At 33.4% G+C, this 20,104-nt stretch overlaps 1 protein-coding gene across 5 annotated transcripts in view; it reads right to left on the minus strand.

Moving 5' to 3' along the window:
* Positions 1 to 20,104, minus strand: part of LOC123713422 (histone-lysine N-methyltransferase PRDM16-like) — a 106,935-nt gene that overhangs the window by 23,605 nt on the left and 63,226 nt on the right. For 3 of the 5 annotated variants that reach the window (XM_045667078.1, XM_045667077.1, XM_045667081.1), the window contains one exon: positions 8,455 to 8,864. In XM_045667078.1, the coding sequence (XP_045523034.1) occupies positions 8,455 to 8,864 (410 nt within the window). Of the gene's footprint in view, positions 1 to 8,454; positions 8,865 to 12,716; positions 13,228 to 20,104 lie in introns of those variants that run through there. The other 2 variants (XM_045667080.1, XM_045667079.1) reach the window with 2 other exon arrangements.

Raw genomic sequence — 20,104 nt, forward strand, 5'->3', positions numbered from 1 at the left:
ATAGTACAATAATTGTCACGTGGTCCTAATATAAACTTTGTAACACATGCAAAATCTACATCTTGTCTATTATCATATCTGCCTATTCTGTGTATAACATCGATCAAGGCGCATCCCTAGCCCCAACTGAAGAGCGGTTGGTACGAGCGGCTACCACGCGTCGTTGCGCGAATCATACGTCTCGTTTCACAAGATAACAATTTGTGTGCGGGGTTATTTACCCGTGCACGCCTGCGCCAAATTGGACCAACTACATATGTGGCCCCGTTTGAAGAATATACATTTAATTTAAACTTTGTAGGGGAAAATACTTGTTTAATCTAACGTAAGAAGCTAGAAGGGAATCTTTTAAAAGACCTAATCTAACAATTTTCGTAGTAACTGTCTTATAAAATTATCTCAGACATAGAATGTCTCATTAAGTAAAAAGTTGTTATTTGAATCATATACTATATTAAGAAAACACCTTTTAAATGGATTGAAGCTATGTATTATTATTATAAACTTCCGTGCGTGGCCACGGTGACGCACGCTGCACGCGAAACGTCGAAAAAAAATTATTTTAAAATTATGTATATAATTATAAGTTTATAATAATAATACAGAGCTTCAATCCATTTAAAAATTGTTTTCTTAATGTGTAAAAGTTATGTTAACAAAAGACAATATTATAGGTATACTATATTTATTAAGTTAAAATGTGAAATGTTTGTTATATACAAACATTTCACAAATATATATAATAAATAAAAATGATTTGCAAAATATGTTTCTAAGCGCGAACCGAAGACGGCTGGACCCAATTTATGTGTTTTGGAGGTTAAGGTTTTTATGGAGAGAAAAGTAGATAAAATATTAAAACAAATTATTTAGTAGGTACTCAGGTTTTTATTCCGGAAAAGCGAAAAGTGTCTATAAGATAACATAAGAATGTTAGTTGTATGTAGCTACTGAAAAGGTAGGCTAAGTAAAAAACTCATATACGCGAATCGAAGTTCGCGAAGGTAGCAAAAATAAAAATGTAGGTCATAACCAACATACAACATACGAAAATTGGTTGAAAAGGTAAATATGCAGTTCACATTAAAATACAGTGTCTTCTAGCTAAACTTCTCCAACTCAGCCTTTCAAACGCTTTACAAAACTAACTAATTTAAATTACGTTAAAATTTCCGGCGCTTCATGAAAAAGTACCTTGTAACCCTCAAGTTTTTCTATAAGCCACATTTCAGCGTGAGGAAGCGCGTTTCCTTCACTTGTCTTCGCTATCAGCAGGAAAAAGTATTACTTCCGGCTCTGTCAGCGACCGCTATTTTTATAAGGAAAAATACGTATTTTTTATCGAAAGCTTTGTTACTTGTCATTGTCACCCGAACAAATTATTGAGAAATTAGAATATATTTCTTCGGTCACGTTTCGAACATTAAACGGAGACAAAACGACCTAATTCCTTACGCGACAAAATATCCACGAACTGGCGATATCATTGCGCAAAAAAAATCCGTTTTGCGGTGAAATGCTACACGATTTTGAACCTTATTATTAGGGGTGTTGTTTTGTTTATCAGCCGTGGGTGTCAAAATTTGATGTCCCATTCATCTGGTATTAATGGCACCCTAGAGATTGGCACAATGAACGTCCATCGTTTGTTCAGTGATCGCCACCGCTATTGTGGATATTTTTCTGTTTGTTTGTGAAAATAACAAAAACGAATGTCGATAATATATTTACAACTACTAAGGAGTATATATACTCTATCAAGGGTGTAAATTTTTATTGGTGTTTGGAAACCTACCCAAATAATTGTTATTAATATTATTATTTATTGATTGGTACAATTCAGATACATACCATAAATTTAAACAGTAAGATACGGAAGCGGTCCAAACAGTAATCCAAAGTTTATATCGAAAAATATTACTACTGAAGTAAATTTTAGTAGTTATTTTTATTCCTAAACCAAGACGATGACTTACAATCCATAAATACAATATAAATATCTGTTAGGTAGAAATTAAATCATCAGAAAAGTAGTAGTATTAAAACTTTCTTCGCAACATTAAAAGACGACACAAAGAGTGTTTAATTTCTTCATATGAACACATCTGGACGTGTTAAAACGGATTAACCAGAAGATTACAAGCAAAAAACAGTCAAAGACACCGTCGCCGTGACAACTTTTGAGATCCCGAATTATTCGGTGAGCTTTTTTTGGATATCAATGCTCCTGTTTCGCGTAACGAATGGGGTGAATGAGGATGTATTTTATGGGTTTAACAGTACACACCGCATTTTGCTCAACTTAAAGCTCAATAGGACGTCCTTAAATAATTTCTCAATTATCTCAAGATTCAATTATACACAAACCGTTTAGGTATTTTGATAAATGGAACTACGAAATTAAAAGGAGAGGACGCCCACCAGAAACTTGGCAAGGTGGAATAAGAGGGATAACGATTGGAAAATTGTGGCGATGATGAGAGACAAGTGGAAGAACTTGGAGGTGGCCTTCACTCCGTCGGAGTTCAAGAGCTTCTGGTAAACTTAATGACATGGACTTGTAATCTAATGCAGTACTCGAATCAATTTTTTTATGTAATACTAAACGGTCGCTTTAATCAATTTCCTATATCTATTAAAATTAATTTATCTTTAAATATCTGTCAAGTGTATAAAATAACTGAATATTTTTATTAACAAACCCTTCAATTACGTAAACAAATATAGTATTTTGACATCCAATAGGGTTATATTGCGTCAAAGTAAAGCTCTTGGCGTCCCACGCATCAACAAAGCACAAATTGTAAACATGTCTTAACCTTACTCAATAATTGGTGCATATATCGCATTGCTTTCGAAATAATACGTTATTTTGTCTACATGGATGTTGGCGATGGTATTCTAGTGGCCAGAATAAAATGAACTCGCAAATCTCTAAGCCGTGTTTGGCTAGGATTGAATTTCAAGGGAGAAACGTGGGCAGGGAGGTCAGGAAACAGTGGGCGGCTGGTTACATTGTGGTTCGAACGTGCCGTGGCTTCAACTCGAAACGCTATTATTGTTCTGGCCAGCTCAGATGAAATATTGCTCCAGTGCACTGTTTTGCGAACGAAAAATATTTCTGAAAATAAGAAGCCGCAGAGACAGGGCCGTGTGTAAACTTCGCAATGCGATTTTATTGCACCACACTTGTATACATCCATTTCATATAAAATGGTTAATTATTACGCTGCATGAATAAATGTTGTATCCTTTTGAAGCGCGTTCATACTTTAAATGTATTAATAGGTACAATCTAAGGGAAATACACGAGCGAGTTTGCTAATCTTATCGAAGCTTCATACTTATTTGAAGAAGTCTATTAAGTATGCGGGTGTGCAGTTATTTAATAAATTACCATCTTAAATCCGTAACATAGCGCGTTTAACCAAATCAGAAAGGCATTAAAGATACATATCAGAGTCTAGAAGACTAAAATTAAGACGACTGATAGCGACGTGTATGTACATTAAAATAGTAAGTTTTAGATTATATTTTCTGAATCTAGGTAAGGTTTGCTCCGCTGGATGCTAGGCCGAGGTGATACAGATGAAAACGAAACAAATCGAAACATTATACAAACCTTTTCGCGAGTTAAATAAACACATGTATTGAACATCAAACGGGTAAATAATATAATCTTTAAGGAAATAATGAGACTAAATAATTAGTTTAATTTATTATTAATGAGTTGGGCTATCTGTGGAATTATTCTTAATATTATCCTTATATTAATTTAAAATAAATAAAAAAAATGAAGACTGATTTTATTCTATACACGCGTAATAAATTATTTAATGTTAAGGCCAAATTCTTCTCAAAAAAGGTTACAATTAAAATTCGAATTTCGAATGGAATTGACATTTGAAATCCACAGAGCAACGAAAATAGGTGTTTTTTAATCAAATCGAACCCCAAGTATAAAACATTTCCCAAGTTGGGGTGAAATCCCTTACCAAGATAAATTTCTATCACGCCTGGAGATTAGCTGGCATTGTACAACGGTGAAAGATTAACAGATAAGTGTCTTCTTGTTAATAATAATGTTTGGATAACTCGATGGGGTGGAAGTGGTTACAATTTAATTGCAGACGAAATTGGCCATACATTTGTAATGTAATTGATTTTACGATAGTTAAAAAAACAGTATTTTATTTAATTTTGCAGGAGTTCTTAATACTTAGTTATATGACAATTACATTGTTTTAAAATTACTCTAAAGTTTTTTTTTCTATTCGGACTGTAATTGGCACAGATTATAAACCTATTAATGAATTTTAAATTGTTAGAAGTTGCTGCCCGACCTTTTTAGAAGGTTACATTAAAAATAATGAATATTAAGACAATGACAATTACATTTTACGCAAATATTTTTAGACCTAGATAACTTACAATAGGTGGAATATACCGAATAAGACAATGAATGTTAATTTAAGTTCAACATGGATTGCAGATTTGTCATAATTTTAAAAAATAAAACAAAAAAATTAATTTGTCTTACCACAGATAAAATTGATAAACAATGTTGAAACAGAGGGATAGTGTTTCTGTTTACTTTTTGAATATCGAATACTGTTTGAAATGAATGCCAAAAATGATACTTTTGCATTTAAATCCAACTGTGTCAGACCATCTGCACTATTGTAAACGGAGATATGCGGATCGTATTAATATTTTTGCTTTTTATTATTATTGCAAGTACAATAGTGTCAGCCGCCTACCGTAATGAAGATGTAATGGGTCCTTAATCCTTTACTGAAGGGGTGGCTAGTTATGAAAAGATGTCACACAAATTTGACAGATATTTTGACATTAATGCAACGGATTCCATGCGGCCGAGATTAGCGCATTCGAAATTTAAAATTGTGATTGATTAACATTAGAACTCGTTTAGTTAATACATTACTGCTTTATTTAAAATTTATTTCTCTATAAAATTATTAGAAAATTATTAAAATTATTAGTTAGAACTTCTACTGAAATTTATTTACCTACTATTTGTTTATAATTTTATACTTAGAATAGATCTACTAAGGACGCTGAACAGTATTAAAAAACTTTTTTAAATGTAGTTTATATTAACATAATCATATTACCATAAATGCATTTGGATATGAATTTATAATTAAAAAAATTAATTCAACAGAGCGAACTGTATTGATATCAAAAAAGAATTTTCCATGCTCCAACACGACGCGGCAAAGTAAACAAATAAAAAATTCATAACCAATATCCTTTGTGAGCAAATTTATTCAAAATATTGCAATTAACAAAAAACATTTGCAAATCGAACTCTATCTCCCTAAATGAACAATCGAATTAAAAATTCTAATTTTGATTGACACTTGCCAATAAACTTGTTATTTTAATTCATATCTAAATTATTCATATCTATAAGATACGATATATCTGTTACGCGATTAAAATTAAAACGTGAGAACTTTTTGGTGATTTCGAATTGACAATTGACAATTGACGTAAAAAGTTGCCAATCAAGTTTGAATTTTTAAGTACAAATTCGATGACATCCCGCATTGTCATTTCTAACGGTGGTTTTTTTTAGAAAAAGTGTAAAATGTTGACGGGGGTCACGCCTCGGCCAAAATTAACGTTATTTGTACGCAACCTTTTATTGCACTTTGACATTTGAAGAGTTTTTTGCGATCTTTATTGAGATATCTGTGAAATTGTGGCTTCAACTGTACCCCTTTGAGGGTTTAATCCAATCCTTTTAAACCATCTTTGTTAATTTCCAGAAATATAAAGATTGAATGTCTTTTTATAGAAACTTTTGAGTAAGCTGCAAAGTATTATTATTAGGGGTTATTTAGAAAATATTTCTTATTTTTCATTAATAATTTAATAATTAAAGCAGACGCAAAAATGAGTTTGGTCATACGTGACATTTACAAGTTGTTTTTGTAATTGACAACTCCCCTTTGTAATAACCACAGACATCACAAAGCTAAAGCCATCAAAGAGGTTCTAATAGAGCGGAAATGGCTTGGTCAGCGACCACAGACGTAAATTGGCGTATTTACTGGTATAACACGTTCAAATAAAGAATGAAACTATTTACTTTAATAATGAATTTAATAAACGTAGTACAGTCGGTTCATTTTAGTCGGTTTCAAGGTCATCTGTCTCTTCATTACAGCGTAAACACCGTTCGTGATAATGAAGTGCCTTAGTTAAAAGAGTGTAATTAGACTGTTTTAACTTAAATTCTTTAACAAAAAAGACACGTATGGATGAACTACAATCGACCCAGTTTCATTCAAAAAAAGGAGGAAGAGGAAAAAATTGCTCAATTTAAATGTATTTTAAATTTAGTAATATATATAAAGCGCAACTTGACAACTAAGTATGACTCAAAAATAGAACTAAAAACCGATGCAAGTTCCTAATCATTTACAAAACTTTTTTAATATTATCTTTAATGCTATCACAACTATCGTTAGTGAATTCTCTTTAACAAGAACCCCAAGGCGTGGCGTTATCTTCTGGGAGGAAACGGAAATCAATTGTCTGTCGCGATTCCAGGATTACGCCAATGTAGCAAAAGTATTGAATTACATTCGCGAATTCAAAGATATATTGATAAGCTTAAAGCTGTCTTGGGGATTATCCGAGATTTTTCTAGAAACCATTTCAATTGGTATACTAATTAATAATTTTATATGTTAACACAAAAGTTTAGCGTGGTCTGATTTGGACGTCCTAATTTGGAGCCTTAAGTCGCTCAGTTGTGGACGTATAGTTATGGTCTATCATATATTAAAATATATCCGCAAGTTTTTAACATACGTTATTAACTTTATAATTTATCTTAATATATATAAAACCTGCTTTCCTATTAATTCTTAGTGTTTATAGTATATACTTCATATTTTTATGTACTAGGATTAGATTAAATTACATAATAAATCAATCTTACAAATATTTTGTTCTTCACGATTAGAATACAAAAGATACTTTTTCAATGATATTCGAGACATCTCATAATTGTTGGTGTCGCATTGCAGTCAAACCACGCCATTGTGATGAGTCGAAGCGCGAATTCAGTTCCGGTCCTTGCTCTATGGTTTATTTAACTATGGTTTTGTGATGTCTATGGCGAAAAGGCTAGTCGCGTTTATGAGATCGCTTTTATTTGGTAATATCCTTATAATTGTTGTCTTTTTAATAATGTTTTTTGTAATAAGTCATTTGACTTTTATTTAAAAGTTAGATCTTATTAAAATAATAAAAACTTTCTTCATGAAGAAATTCATATCTCACTAGTCCTTGTGTTGTGGGGCTAGATAGATAGTGGTACATGGTACATAACTAAAACAGTTTTTTGAGAAAAGGTAGGTTTAGTGTTACAACTAATCAAACACAGGTCTTATAAGACATTAAGTATGTGTGAATGTGTCTGTGTGTGCGCCTGTATCTGATAGTTTAGCTAAGAGTTGTTATAATCGTGTGTTGTGTCTGTGTTAGTTTTAGCACCTCTGAGTCCTATTCTATGTTTATTATTATTTACAAATTTCTACTGTTTATTGTCAACCTATTTTTACTATAAGTACCAATTCTAAAGCGAAAAGCTTTAGAAAACTTAAAATTTTGGCTTAATCTGTTTACTATGAGAAAATACGAAATCAAATAGCAGGTACTTATACACAAGCGAAGTCAGTCTAATAATAATTATCAAACACAATAATAATCCTGTCACTAACAAAACCAATTAGGCAAAACGATCAGTGTCACAAAAACTGTTAAGTTGCTCACTTGAATTGAGACCAATAAAGTACGGACTTTATTGCGCTTCTCCGACATATTTCAAAACTACCAAATTTTGAGTATTATTTATTAACACTTATTCCGTTTCGACACTTAACTGAGTGGTTAACAAGGATCAGCTGTCACCTTTAAAAAACAAAAGCAATCTACAAATAGGTTCGTTGTGTTTTTTCGGCCAGTGGTGTGTTGCCGACCTTTTAATGGTTCTTGTAGCTTGTGTTGATTCTATAATTGCGTAAGTTGTAGTATTAATAAATAGCTTTTATCTTCGGTTACCAAATTATTTTTATGTTATTTTATTACAGTAAAAGTTTTGTTTACATAATTATTTTGTTTTAAAAAAATACATGAATTTACACTTCTTTAGGTAATAACTATAATTAAGGATTTTTACATATCATTTTAACATCTAATAATAAAGATTCTAATCTATAGAACTGGACCTACAATATTGCGACTGCTTACGTATTTGATTTGAAAGTTATAGTTTTCAAATCAAACTTATAGTTATAGGATTCAACTGTAGATTGACATGTGTTAAATTGTGTGTTTGACAACTGACATTTCAGTAATCGCATTAATTATACTAATTATCTGTACATATTTATTATATATTCAAAGGTAACTCACCTCCCACGCGTATCTTCTATCTATCGGCTGCGTTTCCCATTTACCATTAAACGGCCCGTACTTCGTACCACTAGTTACGTTAAAACGTGCGTAAATACCGCCAGTTTTATATATCAATTCTGGTGGAACTTTATCTGTATCATCATCCTTTTCATCCTTTCCGTTCGGTATTTTCAAATCGTGATCTAGAAACCCTGGGTTTTGCATGTCGCTGTACAAACGCCCGTAGTCGCTATAGTTCTGTGGTAGGTATGTCTCGGGTAGACCAAAGTCAGCTCCATAGTACTCCCTGCTATCAATGCCGGGTACCATGTTTTCTTGTTTTATGTGAACTAGGGTGGGTGCAGTTTCTGATGCAGTGGATTCAGTCGGACTTGGCGGTGGGCTGCCAGATTCCTGGCTGTCTGCTGCTGTTAAGGAAAATAAAATTAATTTTAATAAAATCGTTAAAAATTGTATACATTTACCACACAATTTGTATACATTAATGTTAAATTGGTGATTTCTGGGGTGAGGTCTCGGCCTCAGATTTCTGTGTCTCTTTCGTGATCATTTGCGTTTTCTAATATTAAGTAGGTGATCAACCTTCTGTCAGAGGTTTTTTTGGATCTAAGGGAATGCTTCCGTACGATATTATCTTTTACCAAGCGAGTGTTAAATGATACAGAAAGTTCATTGGTACACAGTGTGGAATCGAACCTACAACCTCAGGGAAAGTCGCACACTGAAGTCACCAAAACTAGGCCAAAACTTTATTTCATTAATATTGTATCGTTTTCGCTGTATTTCTGTTTTGTTATCTACAAAGCACCGTTTATTTTATTTTTTTATTGAACAGGGGGCAAACGGGCAGGAGGCTCACCGCCCATAGACATTCTATGTGCCAGAGGGCTCACCAGTGCGTTGCCGGACTTAATTTTTTTTTAAATCACCTATATATTCATCAAAATTTCATATCACTCTTTTGAATTGTTTAGTTAATAAGAAATGTTGATAATGTGTTTAAACACGCGTGCATATAATACTTTGTTACCTTCTGATAGTCTATAGTCCAAGAATTTATCTAAAGAGATTCGCCAATACCTTTATCTTAATCGCAAGCATCCTGACGCGTTCTTATTACAGACATAAAAAAATGATGGAATGCAAGATGGTGGCATTATGCCTGATTTCCGCTGACAACAAAGCATTTCCGCTTGTCTCTTGTGTCTCGGAGCATCCCTCCGAAATGCAAATGAACTACATAAAGATATGTCTTTGTTTCTTTTATCCTTAATGAATAAAAGAAATTCAGAATGTTATGAATATTCGCGGATTTATTAATTTTAGAACACGTTCTATTGTACCACAGATAAATAATGGTCTTATCTATGGTTGAAAGTTTTATTAATATAGAATTAATAATCTGTGATCATTTCATAATAAATCTATTCGGTAGATTCCTAACACATTTGTTTAAGCATGACAGAACCGAATAATGTATATGACAAATGGTAACCATCAATTTCATTTATGCCCATTACGGCCATTACGTAACAAAAAATTCAAAGACAAACATCATATGTGTGTTTAGTAAAGGAAACAGAATTACATTGCGCGTGTCATCAATAAACTACCCCACTGTAAAAGACACTTCATAAATCATAACGACCCCATTACAACTAATATAGATGTTAAAACAACCCCTATCTTGTCCATAGTAGCACGTGGCGACGAAAAAACGCTATAAAATTAGACGTTACATAGATCACTAGACTACTTTGCATTATAAAGTGCAGTACAATAATCAGGATGTACGTTAAAAAACCCTTTATAGTCTGTTGCTATGCTCATTTCACCTGTCGCCACAATATTAGTATAGTCTGTTGGAATTCGAAATTTAAAACTTATATGACATAAATTTAGATCATTTAATGAATAATAGTTTGAATTGAATATATTGAATATGTGGAAATAGGATAAAAGTTAGCTTATAGTGAATTAGACTTTTTATTAACACAAATATAAAAGTGAGTCAATAAATTGATACAATTTAGTAAATAATTTATCTATAGAATGACAAACAGATATTTAACGATATACAGAATAGAAATTAAAGAAACATAAAAACAAAAGGCTATTAATTTTATACCACAGACTATGAATAAAAAATATTGTTTGTGGCCACCAAGACAGAGGACTACGTCGTAAAATGTGTTCGAATTTCAAATTCAAATTAGTCATCGCGACGAGCATTGATGTTTTGAATGTTGGCTTCGTGCGGGGACAATGCAGAAGAGTTGTCGTTAAATTTCTGGTTTCCGCAGAAATTCGCGCCAGATTTTAAATAAGAACATAAGCTGGATATAGAATGGCGTGGAGTTGTTCCAAGTATGTGTTTTAACATTAAATAACGTACTTCACTTATCAGCTGTGTAATTTACGATTTATTTATAGGTTTTTTCTTTTTAAGCTTTTTGATATGAACAAATATTCCAACTTTTATTTTTTATCACATATAAAATAAATAGGTAGGTACCTACCTCAAACACGTGACAATCCTTAATCAAATTAATTAAATCATTCATAAAGGAAGAAAAGAGACACAACATCTTTAGCCGACATAATTCGTAAGTGTAAACTTGTACGAAATTATGACGCAAAATTTAATTAAAATCAGCAAATATCACACAGATGTCGTTGTCCGAAGACCCTAGCACAACGATTTCACGTATTAGTCACGGCACTGACAATGCGCGCTTTAGTCCCCGGGTTCATGGCCCGGCGCAATCATAAAACTCTCTAAACATATTTACAATAATGTCTTTCGTACGCCGTACGCCTTTATTCCACCAACATAAGGTATATATTAGTATAAATAGTGAATAAGAACCGCAAAACGCAAGACTCATCGGACATACAGATCCGCTAAATAGGTATTCAAAATAACAATAGCTAGCTTCGCGGAAAGTTGAGCTTTCTAATTTTCTACGCTGTGGAAATTTGGCATAGAGTTTAGAGAACGTAACACAGATTATAAAGTATAATCTATTTTAATGGCTGTTCATATTTCACACTGTCCCGCTCATAGAGTGGAATTGGTTTGGGTAATCGTTTTTGCATATTCTTAATTTAAAATTAATTGGTATATCTGTTAGATATATGTGTCACATTTTAATTTTTATTACATAAAAATTCTAATTAAATAGTATTCATACTATTTATTGACACATGTCTCGTTATTAAGAAGATGTATATTGTCATAAACAGGGGTTGTAAAAGAAACATTTGCAGCGTGACGCAATCACAATAATATACAGATTTTATTAGTTCAATACATTTCTTATTTAAATCAATACTTTTTACGTTTTCTATTATCAAACTCTCACATAGCATAGTTTATTTCTATTACATTTATCTATAATAAGAATTTAATAGTAATAAAAAAACATTTTAAATAAATCACTTCACAGATAACATTCACATGATGATGTAAATAAAACCCTTAACATAAGCTGTGACAAATAAGAAATACAAATAATCTTTGACCCGGCGGCGCCCGCCAAAAGTTGACACCCGCCATTTTACCACAGACAAATAATCAAATTGTGGTCGGGTCTTTTCGCACACACTTGACAGAATTAGATAATGTTTGACAAGATTATATCGAAGAGGTTTATTTTTTATAACGTTTATGTTAAATTTATAAGTTAATAATACCATAGATTATTATGATTTGTTTAGAAATCTAGACTCTATGTTTTTATTACTGTATCACTTATTATTCTAAACAATATGTTACTATCGACTATTAAAGCGGATAGGTGCGTTAAATTTTCTTACCATGTTTTAATAGTTAAAATAGTTCAAGCAAAATATATGTGATTTAATTTGGCATTTCATTATCTACTTTTAATTAACCCTAACTCCTTTGTGTTCATAACAAATTCACAAATGTTAATCTTGATTATAAATATTCAATAAGCAAGTGGGTTTAAATTTTTATAAAACTATAGATAATACAACAATTTTTTTTACGAGTAATTAATATAGACGTTATCAATACGTGAATCTTATTTATTATTATATAGGTATTTCAACAGATATAGAGATCTATTTTTGTTGAAATACCTGTTGTTATTTTTATTAATAGCCATTAATATTAGCTACCAATATTGACTACAATTAGATCATATCATTTGATTCGATAGGCATTAATTATTCTATTTTTAAAGGTATTGTTTAAGAATTTATGAATAACTTCATTAGCAATATCAACTTACCAGACATCTTCATATTCACACAATCACTGTAACAATTACAGTAGAAAATATTTTCATGACTTTCACGCACACATCAAGGATTTAACTTCAATTAAACGAAAAAAAATGTCAATTGTCAATCCGAAAAATCACTGCACGAAAAAATTTAAATTTGGAATTGTCTAGTCATATCACGCATACGCATTCGATGCGCTATCGCTATTCGAGATATGTGCGACGGCCGCGACGAACGGTTCCAGAGTAACGAGAGGAGGCGAGAGCTCATCCCTAGAATCCCGAATCATACCCTCGCCGACCCGGGCCCCTCCCCTCGCGCCCCGGCTGTCTTTGTACAACACCCCTCTCTTTCGTACGAGTTACGGGGTAGCTGAAAATCTTGTCTATGCTCCTTTGTTCACATAATTTGATACGAGAACAATTAATCTCAATTTGTTAAAATGAGGCCCTTGTTTCCTTCCTAGAACGCTAATACAACAGACCAGAATAGTTTGGCCCCGTTACGTTCACCTGATCGACCCCTCGCGTAGACTTTGCGTGCGCGACTAAAAACAAAGCAGGTCAGCCAACAGTGGATATTCATAGCTGATTATGAAAACAAAATTTAAACAATCTTATCGTGTCAAATTCTATCGTTAGACGGTAGCCATATTTGCGTCGTATTGAAGTTGTTATACGAGTACCATAGATTCTAGAAATACAACCGTGATGTAACATACATTTTCAGTCTGAAAGCGTCGTGTGTGCCGCAAGTGAGACGGCAGATAACTAGATAATATTCAAGATGTGTAGCGGGCTACGATTGGCCGAGGCTTGCGGTGGGCGTGGCCACGCGACGGATGCACCAATGGGATGCTCCTTATTATCTGCGTCTTTGTCTGTCAACGGAGTCTGTAGCACCTGCGTCGCCCATCAAGTAAGCGTATAATATTATGTATATATGCTGTACGCTTTCAGACTGAAACGCTCGTTCTCGCTCGGGTTTGATTTAATTATGAATGTATAATTTAGTAGTACGCAAAATAGATTAAAGATAGGGTTATAGGTTATTTAATATCTATTCAAATATAAATAAGCTGTTTATGTGTTTTGTTGTTCACGTAGGTAAATGTTTTACAAATTTTTAATAGAGATTCTTAAATATACGTTTGCAATGCAATTTGTTTAAAATGAACAATTGTTGATTAGTATTAGTATAGTTTAATGATTTTAAACACTTTTTACAGGACGGTCGTGGATTCGACTCCAAAAAAAACACTTCGGTGTTGTTTTTCAAAAACAGCTGACCGCTTCGCCTGTCTTTGTCTGTTTCAGTGAAAAATTAGGACCCTACGAAAAATCATCATTTTTTAATGTATTTGTTATTCCTACGGGAGCGTATAGATACTAATTCTTAACTTATATCTAATACAAAATTACACAAAAAACTTAGCAGTGATGGCTAAGTGGCTTCAGCGTGCTCTCATCTCTGAGGTCGTATGTTCGAACCCTGGCTGCGTGAAGGAAAACATCCTGACCTTAGACTCGAAAAGTCGACGGCGTGTGTCAGGCAAGATGTTGATCACCTTGCCAGATTGACAAATAATAAAACAGTTACAGAAAGAGGCCCAGACCTAAAAAGGTTTTAGCGCCACTGATTTTTCAATTTTTCTTTGAATTCAGACATTGTTAACAGAGTTTTAGGCTTTAGATAAAGCCTGGTGTTAAGGTGACGGGTGAAATCGATTCGAAATAGACACGATAGTTGATAATTGGTTCTTGTGTCAAATTAATCGATTTTACGCTGGCTATTAAATGTGTCAAAGTGAAGTTTAATGATTTCAATTTACTATGTGATAAACGTGAAAGAATCTTTAGTTCAAAGTTTGCCTGCGAATCGCGTGAAAAACGGAAGTTGGCCTGTTAATGTATGTTTAGTATATTACTTATCGGGCGGGCACTTATCTTATGTTAAATTGTACTGCGTAGATGCGTTGCCGACCTTTTAAGAATTGATACTCTCAATGCCAGAGGGCTCGCCAGTGCGTTGACATCCTTCATAAATTAGTACTCTTAAAACCTGATTGAAGGCTCGCGAGTGCGCTGCTAGCCTTTAAAAATTGGTACTCTAAATGCCAGACGGCTCGCGAGTGCGTTACCGGACTTTGAGAATTGATACTCTCAACGCCAAAGGGCTCGCGAGTGCGTTGATATCCTTCTAAAAGAGTACTAACTCTTAATACCTGTTAGAAATCTCGCAAGTGCGCTACTAGTCGCCGGACTTTTAAGAATTGATACTCTAAATTCGACCCTAAGTTTAATTGGTTCGAAATACTCCTGTGGGTGGATTCACGAGGTGCTGCTCTCAAAAACTGCTTAAACTTGCAACACTCAGTTATGGAACGGAGGTCTTGGTGATACGGGCGGAATCTCGTATTCTCCCTCTTCGTCCGATATGATTTTTAGAGGAATTTTGCCTCGCTACTCTTTTGATTCGTTTTCGAAACACACTTCCGATAGTAAAATATATAAATTGGTATAAATCAATGCAGAATTCTAACGCCATAATGGATTTCCAAACAAATTCCTAAGCTAAACGTTAATTATCCAAAAGCGTACACATTAAGAACTTTGTAAGCTTACCTAGAGAACTAAGAACTATCATAAATAATGTAACGTAGCATGGCGCAGTACATGGGAACAAAGTTTCAGACGAGATGCGAATTCGAAATTATTTACGGTCCTACCCTCGGTTTTTAGTTACATTTATTGTTTCTTATGATATACGTTTTAGAAGAGCGAATTTTATAGTAGAAATAACTACTGTGTAATTGGGCTATTTATAATGATACCATGTGTTTGAAAACTATACCATATCTATGTATATGTAATTTGAGAATTTTAAAAAAATCAATAGAGCTACAACATTTTTAGGTCTGGGCCTCAGATTTCTGTATCTGTAAATCATTTGTAAATCGAATAGGCAAGTAGGTGATCAACCTCCTGTGCCTGACACACACCGTCGACTTTTTTTGGGTCTAAGGCAAGCCGGTTTCCTTACGATGTTTTCCTTCACCGTTTGAGCTAATGTTAAATGCGCAAATAGAAAGAAAATCCATTGGTGCACAGCCGGGGATCGAACCTACGACCTTAGAGATGAGAGTCGCACGCTGTAGTCAATAGACCAACACTGCTCATCAATTAGAGAATTATCACTGAGTACATTGAAAACTCCTGTTAAAGGTAAATTAATCAATAAAGCTTTTATTATAAGCGATTATTCAAATCTCCTTGGGATTTGCTCCAGTTCAAACAATATGTATGGCTAAAGACTTGGCGATTAAAAAGAGTTGCAGAGAGTTACTTGCCAGTTCTTCTTGCCCGCTGCCCGAACTGGTAGTAAAAGTAAATGTACAATCAATTTAATATCTGTTATATTGACGTTCCTAAGTGTACTTGGTTACCTACATGAATAAGGTTATTTAGAGTTTATTCTTAATTCCTTCAAGTATTGATTTTAAAATTACAAATATTCATTTTAATAAACCGCCAAAACATGCAAGATGGCGTCGCACGTCAAGTGAGCGTTAATTGTCGATTCGACTAATCAATGGCCGTTTCAAGTGACTGACGTATAAAAAAGTAATTGTTTAGTGACAGATTTCTTAAATTAATTTTTACAGTAGTCATATCTATGAAATCCCAATAATTATAACTATAGCTATGTTCGACCTGACACACTTGACAAATCTAAATTAGTGTTTTTAATAAACCGCCAAAACATGCAAGATGGCGTCGCACGTCAAGTGAGCGTGAATTGTCGATTCGACTAATCAATGCCCGTTTCAAGTGACTGACGTATAAAAAAGTATACATACATATCTATGAAATCCCAATAATTATATCTATAGTTATCTTCAAGACACACTTGACAAGTCACAACAAATTTAAATTAGATTGTGTAAAAATAAGCGCACCAAATGTCATTGTCGAAACGTGACAATTCCAAATTCAAATCGAAAGATACACCGTTCATTGATAAGCAATCGTAGCACGAATATAAATTTGATCATTTCGATACCCTATCGGTCACCGAAAGTACGTTTAAAATGTCGACTTTAAATCGGTCCAACAATAGCTTAGCCATTTCAATTTAACGAAGAGAGCCGATAGCCGATCCCCGATCTATTGAATTTATAGAGGTTATAAACTTGCATTGGTAAGTTCGCTTTCTATGCCATTTGGAAAGGTCTTTTTGTTAAAGATCTATCTGGAATTGTAAAAGATTGTTGGAAGGGACTTTGATTGAACTTTTAAATGGAGATAGTGTTTATTTAAAAGACGGAGCCCATATCTAGTACAATGTTTAACATTAAAACAATTCTTACTAAATATTTCTTACTTAATTTCTTATACAATTCCAACAACTTTTAAACATAGTTACGACAAGTAATAGTTGCTTCTATAACTCCTAACATATACTTATGCGTTGATTAAATTTTAAATTTAAAAACAAAAAATTCTAATAGGCAAATTGATTTCTGTCACACAGCGTCGACACTGTGGGCCTAAGGCATGCCGGTTTCCTCATCATGTTTTCCTACACCGTACGAGTGAGTGTTACAGATAATTGATGCAATTGTATGGAACCTAAGACCTCAAGTATATCAGTCGCTGAAGTCAGTAGGCCAACACTACTTTGCACATACAAAAATCAAAAGCAAACTGTGCAATGGCTGATCTTCTCTCTACTAAGTGATCTTCCAGACCATATTAGAGAAAATTGCATCTAAGTTTATTACCATTGTTAAAAAATAACTATATACAGTCTACGCCACCTCTTAGATCTACTAGATATTAGTCTTTAAAAACGCAAAATGATTTGAGATTAGTAGTATCATGTCTAATTTAATAATTGTGTAATTGAACTAGCGATCGCAGAACAAGAGCGTCTCATCAATCACCACACCCTAGTGGACTTCAAAGTATAAGCTTATGCGAGAATACAACATTTGGGAATTATTTACCATTTACGTTCGTCTTGAGTGCTACAAAAACATGTATTCCCCTTAATAGATCCACTTTATTTTTATAAATTACTTTATTAATTAATGTTAAACTGTGTTTTTGTGCGGAAAATTTATTTAAAAGTATAATTCCATAAGTCATAAATTTACTAATATTATAAAAAATATTGTCTAATTGCAAAAAAACGAAATCATATTACCAAAAAAGGAACATTCAAAAGATTATATATTAAAAATTTCTCGATTACAATAAACACACTATTAATACTCTTAAGCTTCGTTATACTAACATAGAAGATTTTAAGAAAGTTTGATCCCTGTGAACCTTTTCTGCTGGCATTTCCTCGCAGTATTGATACTTATTGAGCGAAGAAAGCACTAGCTCTGGGGTAAAGGCTGATTTATATTTGCTAGTTTTTAATACGTTTTTAGCATTCTTTTTTCAAGAAATCTAAAAAACACACATTTCGCAAATGTGAATGTGCTAAGCTATAAAGCACGCTAAAAAACTGACCGTCAGATTTTTGATCGTTATCTGTGGTTTTAAAAAAGTGCGGTTATTAAAATGGCGTCGCAAGTGAAGTGGACACGGGATCTGACAACTAAATTGTTATCAGAATACGAAAAACATGCCTGCTTACGGGATTCGTGCAGTGAAACTTATAAAAACAAAATTCTTAGAGATAATGCATATGCAGACATTGAAAAAACTTTAAACATAAATATAAATGATGTGAAACTAACTAAACTAAACTAATTAGAGACTCCATATTTTCTACTTGCGATGCGAGTGCTTTCGTCGCTTTTGAGACAACTTGTGATGAAAATAGCATAGCAAATGTATATCGGCATCCTAATTAGCACCCCTTTAGTTTAGCATGCTAAAAAAACCATGCTAATTAGCACGGAATTTATAGCAAATGTAAATCAGCCTTAAGGGATGTATGTTATTTTTATATTATTTATTGGGTTGTCTGGAAGGTTGGTTTAAGCAGTTAAATGATACTGCTAAAACCAACCTTTGTCTTCGATTATATAATTTTATTTTTCTACTATCTTCTCTCTTTCATAATTTAGTTTCAATATACTTTGTCTTCTCTCTCTCGCTTGTCACTTATAACACAGCGTTTTGATAAAACCACTTAGGCCGTTATCCTCACTTCAGTTTTAGTAGTCATTAAAGGAAATCGCTAATGTCTTGAGGTCTATAGGGGAGACAGTGAATGTATATATATATAGATATATCTATCTATTAATTTGCACAATGACTTCACGAGATGTACAGATAATATGCTTTCACATGGGTGGCAATGGACTGTGAATAAAAAAACTGTGTTGTTGTTTTTGTGAATAATTATGACATAATTAATAAATATAACAATAATAACCTTATGGACGTATAATTGCTTAAATATATAAAAAAATATTATTAAAAAGAGATTAACCCTTAACAAAGCATCAATGGTATAATTTATCTACTAAGTATTAATATTGGAACGAGCAGTGTTGGCCTAGCGGCTTCAGCGTGCGCCTCTCATCCCTGAGGTCGTAGGTACGATCCCCGGCTGTGCACCAATGGCTTTTCTTTTTATGTGCGCATTTAACATTAGCTCGAACGGTGAAGGAAAACATCGTGAGGAAACCGGCTTGTCTTAGACCCAAAAAGTCGACGGCGTGCGTCAGGCACAGAAGCCTGATCAGCTACTTGCCTATTAGATTAACAAATAATCATGAAACAGATACAGAAATCTGAGGCCGAGACCTAATAAGGTTGTATGCCATTTGTCCTTTAGAGTAATAGGACCTTGAATCATTAATACACTAATTTCTATTATCACATTACACAGTATGGTACAATGTTTGACTCCCAGCAATTCAACACTGCTTCAAACCATCAAGGAATCAAACCTACGAATAGGGGACCATATATAAGATAGCATTGAACTGTATACAGCGTATAATATTGTTAACTTAATATGATCGAAGTAAGAAGTTACAAATGCTTGTACAGTATGAGGGCGCGGTTGTGTTTCTAAAATTTCGATACATCTTAACTACCCCTAAAATCGCCTTATAACAATGCATAACTACCATTGACTTCGAGCCCTTCGCAAATTGCTCGCAAACCCAGCAATTACTATTTGCTAACAACAGATACATTTGTATGACAATGTGTTTTTTTAATAGAAATATGATATGAAACGGTCCGTTGTTCGCTCTTTGTTAGGTTTGCTAGGTTTGCGTATCGGCTAAAAATATGTTCCAAATTCAAAAATATTCCGTAAACTATAGTGGTTCGTCATAAGGGGTTATGTTTCCAAATTCAAAAATTCTCCATAGCGTTGGCTAAAATGTGTTCCAAATTCAAAAGTGATCCGAAAAAAT

The sequence above is a fragment of the Pieris brassicae genome, chromosome 8, assembly GCF_905147105.1.
Source record: "Pieris brassicae chromosome 8, ilPieBrab1.1, whole genome shotgun sequence".
Classification (NCBI taxonomy): Eukaryota; Metazoa; Arthropoda; class Insecta; order Lepidoptera; family Pieridae; genus Pieris; species Pieris brassicae.